Source organism: Benincasa hispida, chromosome 5 (genome assembly GCF_009727055.1).
Source record: "Benincasa hispida cultivar B227 chromosome 5, ASM972705v1, whole genome shotgun sequence".
NCBI classification, from domain to species: Eukaryota; Viridiplantae; Streptophyta; class Magnoliopsida; order Cucurbitales; family Cucurbitaceae; genus Benincasa; species Benincasa hispida.
Genome location: NC_052353.1, coordinates 4,615,413 through 4,624,957, shown reverse-complemented (window position 1 = coordinate 4,624,957; position 9,545 = coordinate 4,615,413). Strand labels below are relative to the sequence as shown.

The 9,545-nt window shown below is 28.8% G+C and overlaps 2 protein-coding genes across 2 annotated transcripts; both read left to right on the top strand.

Moving 5' to 3' along the window:
- The first annotated feature begins 681 nt into the window (after positions 1 to 681).
- On the top strand, positions 682 to 1,098 carry LOC120078047 (LOB domain-containing protein 16-like). The gene has a single exon (XM_039032233.1). The coding sequence runs from the start codon at positions 706 to 708 to the stop codon at positions 1,096 to 1,098; it is 393 nt and encodes a 130-aa protein (XP_038888161.1). The 5' UTR covers positions 682 to 705.
- A 6,422-nt stretch (positions 1,099 to 7,520) lies between these two features.
- LOC120078635 (LOB domain-containing protein 16-like) lies at positions 7,521 to 9,185 on the top strand. Its single transcript, XM_039032923.1, has 2 exons — positions 7,521 to 7,880; positions 8,749 to 9,185. Exons 1-2 carry the CDS (start codon positions 7,545 to 7,547, stop codon positions 9,136 to 9,138), a joined length of 726 nt encoding a protein of 241 aa, XP_038888851.1. The 5' UTR covers positions 7,521 to 7,544; the 3' UTR covers positions 9,139 to 9,185.
- The last annotated feature ends 360 nt before the right edge of the window (positions 9,186 to 9,545 follow it).

Genomic DNA, 9,545 nt, shown 5'->3' with positions numbered 1-9,545 from the left:
ATTGGAAAATTTTATTCTAAGTTTAAATATGATTATAATCCTAGACTTTCGAGTTTGTTCTATTTTAATTTAGTCTTTGAATTATCATAATGTTTATTTTTGTCCTTAAACTTTTAGAAAACAATCATTCTAAGTCATCGTCATGTTTCTTCTCTACCTTAAATTCATCTTGTCTAATATCCGTCTCTAGCTTATTTAACTTGAATTTATACATCCTAATTGAGAATTCAGGTACAAAAAACATATCAGATTTAAACCTTTGTTTGATGGATGAGAAACAATGAAATAAAAAAAAATAATTTGAAATTGAGGGGACTACATTAGGAAAACTTTTAATAAAACAATAATCCATCAACTTAAACTATTGGGTCAATGATGATTTAAGACAATTTGTCATACTATCTCAATTTATTAAAAAGTACCAAAAAAAGTATACTTAAGATTTATATAGAGCTCATAAAATAAAAATAATATATCATTAAATGATGTGTCAAAGTAGATTTTTTTTTTCGAGTTTATATTAAAGAGAGATGTTCCCTACTATCCCAACACACAAACCTTCCATGTCTCCCTTTGACACTCCTTTATAAGAAAAACCACACGCTCACACCCTTATCTCCTTTACTCTTCTTCTTTTTCTTTGCACTTTTTTCTAGTCTACTCGTGCACTCCTCCCTTAGCTTCCCCCCCTTTTTTTTAATTCCTATGGCTTCTTCTTCTTCCTCTAGTGTGTCATGCGGTGGCGGTGGCAGTGGCGGTGGCGGTGGTAGTGGCGGGTCGCCTTGTGGAGCATGCAAGTTTCTAAGGAGAAAATGTGTGGCTGATTGTATATTTGCTCCTTACTTTTGCTCAGAGCAAGGGGCTGCAAGATTTGCTGCCATTCATAAAGTGTTTGGTGCAAGTAATGTTTCAAAGTTGTTGCTTCATGTTCCTGTTCATGATCGATGTGAAGCTGTTGTTACTATTGCTTATGAAGCTCAAGCAAGGATTCATGATCCTGTTTATGGTTGTGTTGCTCATATTTTTGCTCTCCAACAACAGGTGAATATCATTTTCTCTTTTGTTATTTCTTTAATTGCTTTAATCATCGCTTTTTAGTTCAATTGTATTCGTCGCTCGGTAGAGAAGGGTCAAAGAATATGAATTAAAGATTGGNAAAAAAAAAAATCCCTCAACTCAACACCACTAGTATACAAAACATAATCACTCGAAATATCAGAACACCATCTACTCATACAATCTCGCATTTGTAATTGATTACAAACCACGTGCCATGAAATAATGAATGTCTGAGAATATTACCTCCAAACCAAAGGTGACTAGTTCAAAGCACCACAAGATACCTAGGACGCACAGACTCCTCGATACTAGTGACTACAAATATACCAAAATGATAAGGAAGCCAAGTTACACTATCCTCCTTACCCACCTTTGACACAATCAAATGAACTTGTAAGGCTAGCTCAACCAGCTCTCCAAAATTAGGACATTCTCAAGTTCCATCAAGGCACAAGAAATCACACTCACTCTTACATGAAGGAATTCAAAATAATCACAATACTAAACTATTGGAGGATAGGGCTCCTACGAACTAAAGGTCAAACCAAACTGAATAAAGTCGCCCATCCCCAATAGAATATCAAACCAAGGACCTGAAACTATCCCAAACGTGAAGGATATCTTGCCAACACTAGGACGAAGACCTATCAGCACTGACTACCTAAATACTTTGACTCCACAAGCTATATGCCCCTACCTACACAACCCATAAGGATCCAGAAAATCAAAATAAGCCATAATAATTTCATGACAACAACATTTTCCATGAAGGAATATGGCGGATGCCAAGATCACCCTCACAGCACGGAAGACAAACATTCGATCAAACAACCTTAGTCCCACCAATACTATCCAACTTCCCTTTCCAAAGATAGAAGTGAAGCAAACATTCAAAGTCCTGAACAATTTTAGCAGGCAGAACATACTTATTGGCCAATAAACTTAAAGCTTTGTATAACAAAGTGAATAAATTGAAACTGACTGGCATAAGACAAAATCCTAGAAGATCAGCTTCTCTCATGATTAGTAACTCTTTCCAATAGAGGCAAACAACTTGCATATGGAAATCTTTCCGAAATAAGAGGCAAGCCAAGATAACAAACAGGAAGAGAAGCTAGAAGAAACCTAGAAATGTTGTAAGATCTTCAACCCTACTAAGAGGTAGGCCAACACAAAACATCGAACTCATACAATTACTTAATTTAAAATAAACATTTCATTTATACTTTAAAATAAAAATGTCCATTAATTTGGCATAACATGATAGGTAATTGACAAAAGAAACATGGAAAAGTTTAAGATATACATGGTACATATTCCATTGGAAAAAAAAAAATGAAGAGTGTGGCCCCACAAAAAAATTTATACATATACACACATACATATGTTAATTACATGTTTGAATATTGATATAAAGGTGAGAATTCAAATCTAAAACTCCCTCAAAGATATTTAAGATAGTTTGTGTTAAAAGGAGTATTCATAATTTGGTTTGATTTGATTCGGTTTTTAAATTACAAAAGCACCAACTTTAAAGGCCTATTTAAGATTGCTTCGTCAAATGTAATTTTAGAAGAATTTTAACTGTTATACATGTTTAGGAAAACAAAGTATTCATTACTTTTTTTTATATAAAAAAAATTATTAGAGTTTAAAAAGCAGCTTTCTAAAAAAATCTAACATTTTCTTTATCTAATTATTATAAATTACAATCCTATCCTATTATATTTCTAATTTTTCCTTTTACATCTATATCATTTTATATCAATAAAAGTTTGACTAACTCAATATTTTCATTACAATTATTTTCTTAACTTCTATAAAATGATTTAGGATGAGAATGCATTTTCAAGTATTTAATTTATAAAACAAGTCATTTTGAAAAAAATTAGAGTGTTTGACAGTTACTCAAAATAGTTTTAAAGTACATTTTCAATAATTTTTATCAGAAGTGTTTAAATAAAAATGATTTTTTCAAAAACACTTTTTTTTTAAGTCAATTCAAATGGCCCTTAAATTATATAAAATAACTTGCAATCTAAATCATGTAATTTTTTAAACAATTAACTTACAATAAAATAAATGTTAAATGTTAATATAAAAATTACAATAATAGCTATGGTTGGCCATTATAACTAATCATAATAATTTTGTATTATTTTACAAAACACTATATGTCGTGGTTATTTTGAGCAAGATTAGAATATTTAAAAAGACTATTTGCATAAATGGAATTCAAATCCAAAGTGATAGATTATGTAGTATAAGTATAAAATAATTGCATATATAAAACAAAAAAATGGTAAAAGATTAAAAAGCCCACGTCCAATCACCATTTTGCTCACTTATTCCCCATTTTCTCAAATTGAAAGCTACCATTGATAGCAACTATCAACGATAGCAATTGACTGATAGCTGCTATTAGTGATAACTTTCAATTTGAGAAATACTAATACAATCTTGAAATATTAGGTTTCAATTTGCTATCATTTATCGGTGGCTATCATTGATACACTTTCATCAATTGGAATCAACCTTAAAATTTTAACATTCAAGGCTATCAGTGAATGATAGACTTTTATAAGTAGTTATCAACTTTAAAAGAAAACCAACAACTTTGAAAGATTAAGCTATACTAGTGATGGAAAACTACTAGTGGCCATCACTTATGGACTTTCATAAATGACTATCAACTTTGAAAAATTAATACAATAGCTATCATTAATAATTTTCTATCATGGCTATCACTGATAGTAGCTATTAATTGCTATCACTAATAGGTTTTCATCAATTAGAATCAACCTTAAAATATTGATACTTAAGTCTATCAATGATAAACTTATATAACTGGTTGTTAACTTTGAAAGAAACTCGATATATAGACATCACCTAAGTTCTAACACCGATATCACTAATTTCACTCATATTGTGGTTATCAATGATAGCTTATTTCACTGATAACATCACTGATAAGATGTTATCAATGATCTCACTGATATCATTCTATTAGTGATAACTCTTTATCACCGATAACGTGTTATCAATGGTAGCTTCTATCACCAATTATGTGCTATCAATAGTAGTTTTTATCACCGGTAATGTGCTATCAATAGTAGTTTCTATCAACGATAACGTGCTATCAGTGCTAATTTCTATAATGTAATTTGTCAGTGATAGGAACCATATTACCGATAGACTAAGTCTATTATTGATGTAACAGGCTATCAGTGATAGAAGTCTATTACTATTAAATTTCATACTTTTAAAGTCTTACAAAAAAAAAAGGGTATGTTTTTAATGTACCAATTTCTCATTTCGTTTCTGTAAAAATCTCAAATTTTAGAAATTGAGAAAAATAGTTTCTTTCAGTTCCTTGGTTCGAAACCTAATAGCTTTCTCAATTCTTTTTTAATTAATTATTTTTTAATTACAAAGTAAAAGTAAGCCACGGAAAATTAATAAAGGAAAAATTGAAGATAGAAAATTAAAATTCACATTATTTAAAAAAAAAAAAAAAAAAAAAAAGAATGAAATAAAAAAGTAAAAGTAAGCCATGAAAAAAAACCACAAAAAGATTGAAACTGAATGGAAAAAAAGAAACAAAAGAACGAAGAACACAAATGAAATGAAAGGAAAGAAAATGAAGAGGAATAGCGAAGAACAAACTTGCAAAATTGAAAAAAACTTAAAAGGATGATGAAATAAAATTTGAGACAAATTTAGAAAAGGAAAAAGGAAAAAAAAGAAAAAAACAAAGACTGAAACAATTGAAAAAAGCGAAAGAAAGAAAGAAACTGCGTGTAAAACAAGGCAAAAAAGGGTAAACTTCGAAAAATAAAATATTTGAAACTTAATCGGTCAAATGTACCACATCTCTAATAATTTAGAAGTGGTGATATATCCGTAGTAATTATCAAAGACAGTTACAAATATAGATATTAGATTTAAAGTATTAGTAGATATAACAAATATAGATATTATACCAAAAGTATTAGTAGATATAACATAATGAAAATAAAATTACAAATATGACCAAATTTAAATAATCTATCAATGATATACTATATTATTGATAGGAGTCTATCAGTGATAGACCATGTCATCTGTCAACGATAGAAGTCTATTACCGATAGACTTGTCTATATTTGTAATTTTTTTTCAATGATGTTATACATTTAGTTATTATTTCTAAAAATGTTACCAATTGCAATTACCCATTATTTTTTATTGTTCTCTTTACTATAATTTTCCTATTTAAAATAATGACTTGAATGAAGAAATGGAGAATCATATCAATATTTCTGACGTGAATAATGAAAATAATTATTTTCATGTTTTAGATTCTAAGATACAATACATTAGGGAAATTTTTATAAATAAAAACATCTAAAAAAACATTTACATTTTATAGTAAAAAAATTCTAAAAGTGCTTTGTACTTTTGAAACTTTTTATTATAAAGTGTAAATATTTTTAAATATTTTTTATAGGTAAAAATCCCCACAACATTAATATAAAGTTTGATGAGAACGAAAATAAGTAACAACAATTTTACCTTTTTTTTCTTACATTTTATTTGTATTTAAATCGAAATTTGTTCATTTAAAGTTTACATAACAATTATTTTTCTTATCTTCTTACAATATAATTTAAAGAAATAACAAAATATAATTTATGATTTAAACTATAAAAATGATAAATAATTAATTTATAAAAATTCATATATTAAATATCAACCTATATATAAATAGAATAATATGTCTAATTTGGTCATTGTAATTAACTAAGCCACGATAAATTAGGTTTCAACTTATCAAACTCAATCATCTATTCTTTATGTTTAAAATTAAAATCTATCAAACACGAATTTACTTAAAAACGTAGTCGTTAGTAATTATTTTAAAAGGTATAATAATCCAAATAGAGTCTAAAATTATAATTGTTATTAAATAATATGGAGTTTCATCTCAAAATCAAATTGACAATGAGAGGAGTAACCAATCTATCTTATTAAGAGTACGAGGTCCTTTGATTTTTTTTGAATGTGATCCTCAATATTCATATTAACATAATAACACACATATTTGAAGCGAGTGTTCTCGATTTGATCTGACTTATTAGATTCATACTAAAATTTTGTACCCACTAAGTTATGCTCGAGTTAACAAAATCATTATATTTTTTAATATGATTTTGTGGAACACATTTGACATTTGGAATATAGAAGTGTTTTTGTTTCCATTCTTGCACATATGTTTGGCGATTAGTAATTATTAACAAACTTTATGGCTAAACTTAATGTGTTTTCAATTATTATGTTTTGAAAATAATGAGAGAAATATATATATATATAAATAAAATAAAATAAACGCTCGAAAAAGAAAATGAAAAAGAAAATAATAAAAATTAGAAACGCTGGTGAGGACACACTTAATTTAATTAGAACTTAAAAAAAAAAAAAAAGCGGAAAGCGACAAAACGCAGCAATTCTTAGGTGCGGCGTTCGGCGGAAAAACAAAAAAATAAATTAATTATACTATTTTATTAAAACCCATCAATCAAACAAACTCACATTTTCCTTTTGTTTTTCTTTTTGAAAAAAAAAATTAAAACAAAGTCTTGACAAGAAACAAGAAATTTGATGGGAGATCCATTCACAAAATTTTAATTTTTTATAATTTATTAAACTAATAGTACATATTATCATGATGAGCATAGTACAATTAACATAAGATAGGTAATCTTGATTAAAAATTTTAAAGTTCGATTCTCCAATTTTAAATTGGAAAATTTTATTCTAAGTTTAAATATGATTATAATCCTAGACTTTCGAGTTTGTTCTATTTTAATTTAGTCTTTGAATTATCATAATGTTTATTTTTGTCCTTAAACTTTTAGAAAACAATCATTCTAAGTCATCGTCATGTTTCTTCTCTACCTTAAATTCATCTTGTCTAATATCCGTCTCTAGCTTATTTAACTTGAATTTATACATCCTAATTGAGAATTCAGGTACAAAAAACATATCAGATTTAAACCTTTGTTTGATGGATGAGAAACAATGAAATAAAAAAAAATAATTTGAAATTGAGGGGACTACATTAGGAAAACTTTTAATAAAACAATAATCCATCAACTTAAACTATTGGGTCAATGATGATTTAAGACAATTTGTCATACTATCTCAATTTATTAAAAAGTACCAAAAAAAGTATACTTAAGATTTATATAGAGCTCATAAAATAAAAATAATATATCATTAAATGATGTGTCAAAGTAGATTTTTTTTTTCGAGTTTATATTAAAGAGAGATGTTCCCTACTATCCCAACACACAAACCTTCCATGTCTCCCTTTGACACTCCTTTATAAGAAAAACCACACGCTCACACCCTTATCTCCTTTACTCTTCTTCTTTTTCTTTGCACTTTTTTCTAGTCTACTCGTGCACTCCTCCCTTAGCTTCCCCCCCTTTTTTTTAATTCCTATGGCTTCTTCTTCTTCCTCTAGTGTGTCATGCGGTGGCGGTGGCAGTGGCGGTGGCGGTGGTAGTGGCGGGTCGCCTTGTGGAGCATGCAAGTTTCTAAGGAGAAAATGTGTGGCTGATTGTATATTTGCTCCTTACTTTTGCTCAGAGCAAGGGGCTGCAAGATTTGCTGCCATTCATAAAGTGTTTGGTGCAAGTAATGTTTCAAAGTTGTTGCTTCATGTTCCTGTTCATGATCGATGTGAAGCTGTTGTTACTATTGCTTATGAAGCTCAAGCAAGGATTCATGATCCTGTTTATGGTTGTGTTGCTCATATTTTTGCTCTCCAACAACAGGTGAATATCATTTTCTCTTTTGTTATTTCTTTAATTGCTTTAATCATCGCTTTTTAGTTCAATTGTATTCGTCGCTCGGTAGAGAAGGGTCAAAGAATATGAATTAAAGATTGGTTTTTTTTTTTTTTTTTGTTTGACCCATATGAATTTTAGAGTTTTAAAAATTAAGCTTTAAAACATTACTGTTGTTTTGTTATCTACTCTAACGATGTTTCCAAAATTCAAATTAAAGGTTCAAAAAATTAAAAGGTGAAAAAATATATATATCCTTTTGCTTTTGAAATTTGGTTAAAAATTGAAGTGTGTTTTATTGAGGAAGACTAATTAAATCTTTATAGAATAAGTATAATTTACAGAAACATAAAACTAAAATTAAAATAATTATTAGTCGTTCATAACCCATATAATTTTGTTAAACTTTTGAATTGTAAGTTGTTTGCTTCCATGTGGGGTTTCCTCAAAGAGAGGGCTTGAAGCCAAAAAATTTAATAGGGAGATTCAAAGTTTCACCTTATATAATCTTTTAATCTAGAGAGAACTTCAAAATTCTTAACTTTTTAATGAATCTACAAAACAAGTTATCTCGTCTCCTTTCTTCCATCGTTCTTCGCTCGATTCAGGATCTATTTGAATTGATTTTTGGACATTTAAAAAGTCACATATAAACTTTGATTTTGATTTTTTCTTTTAAAAAAATATTACCGAACGGGTCAATAGGTGCACTAGATTATTTCAACTAGATTGACACAATCATAGCATCCTCATCATCTCCCAACCTCGTATGATAGCACCTTGAATTACCCATATTTAATTTGAATTTGAAATGGTTTCTTATAAATTAACTGTTTAATTTGTTGGGGTTTTGAAGGTGGCCTACTTACAAACACAGCTGATGCAAGCCAAGGCTCAACTGGCACAAACTCTAATGGATTCAAGAGGCAATATGGAGATTCAATGGACAGAAAATTTCAATAACAATCTCTCCAATGGAATCCCAAATAACTTTCAAAATAATTATCAAACTCAGATTATGAACAACAACCCAGCAGTTTCCCCTCAAAGCTCTCTAGAATCAGCTGCCAACAATGATGAAGCATTATTATTCATTAACCAAATTCATAATTTTCATGAGAGCCAAAGCAGATCACCAGAAGAATCTCAATTTCTTCAACCCTTCCCTACAAAAAAACTACCTTCTTCTCATGTTCATGATCTTGGGGAACTCCAAGCTTTGGCCCTTAGAATGATGAGAAACTAATGAAAAAAAGGGTTTAATTTAATTTCATTGTTTTCTGAAAGACAATGGATTTTGATCTGATATATATAGTCAATTATGAGCCCATAAAATTATGTATATAGTTGCATGAGGCATTTATGTTAAACTTTTTTTTCTTTCTTTTAATCTCTAAAGTAAAATGGTTATGAAACGGAGTCTTAATTTGTAGAGATGGAATATGGTAGTGGATTGGTTGCTTTATTTTGTTTTTTTTTCCCTAGATGCAAGGCTACCTTAGGAAAATAGATCGAATTTTATATATAGGTAAGAAAAACTAGTTAAATATGTTATGGTGGTATTAGGAGTTGTTTCTATAAAATGATTTTCTACATGCTTACAGATATGTTTTTTTCCACTAAAAAGTCATTTCAAATATGTCCTTAGAAAAC

Bases quoted from the DNA above. Each gene is read 5' to 3' on its own strand.
- LOC120078047 (XM_039032233.1), top strand. From the start codon at position 706: ATGGCTTCTTCTTCTTCCTCTAGTGTGTCATGCGGTGGCGGTGGCAGT.
- LOC120078635 (XM_039032923.1), top strand. From the start codon at position 7,545: ATGGCTTCTTCTTCTTCCTCTAGTGTGTCATGCGGTGGCGGTGGCAGT. The intron at 7,881-8,748 runs GTGAATATCATT...GGGGTTTTGAAG, and splicing joins TTTTTGCTCTCCAACAACAG to GTGGCCTACTTACAAACACA.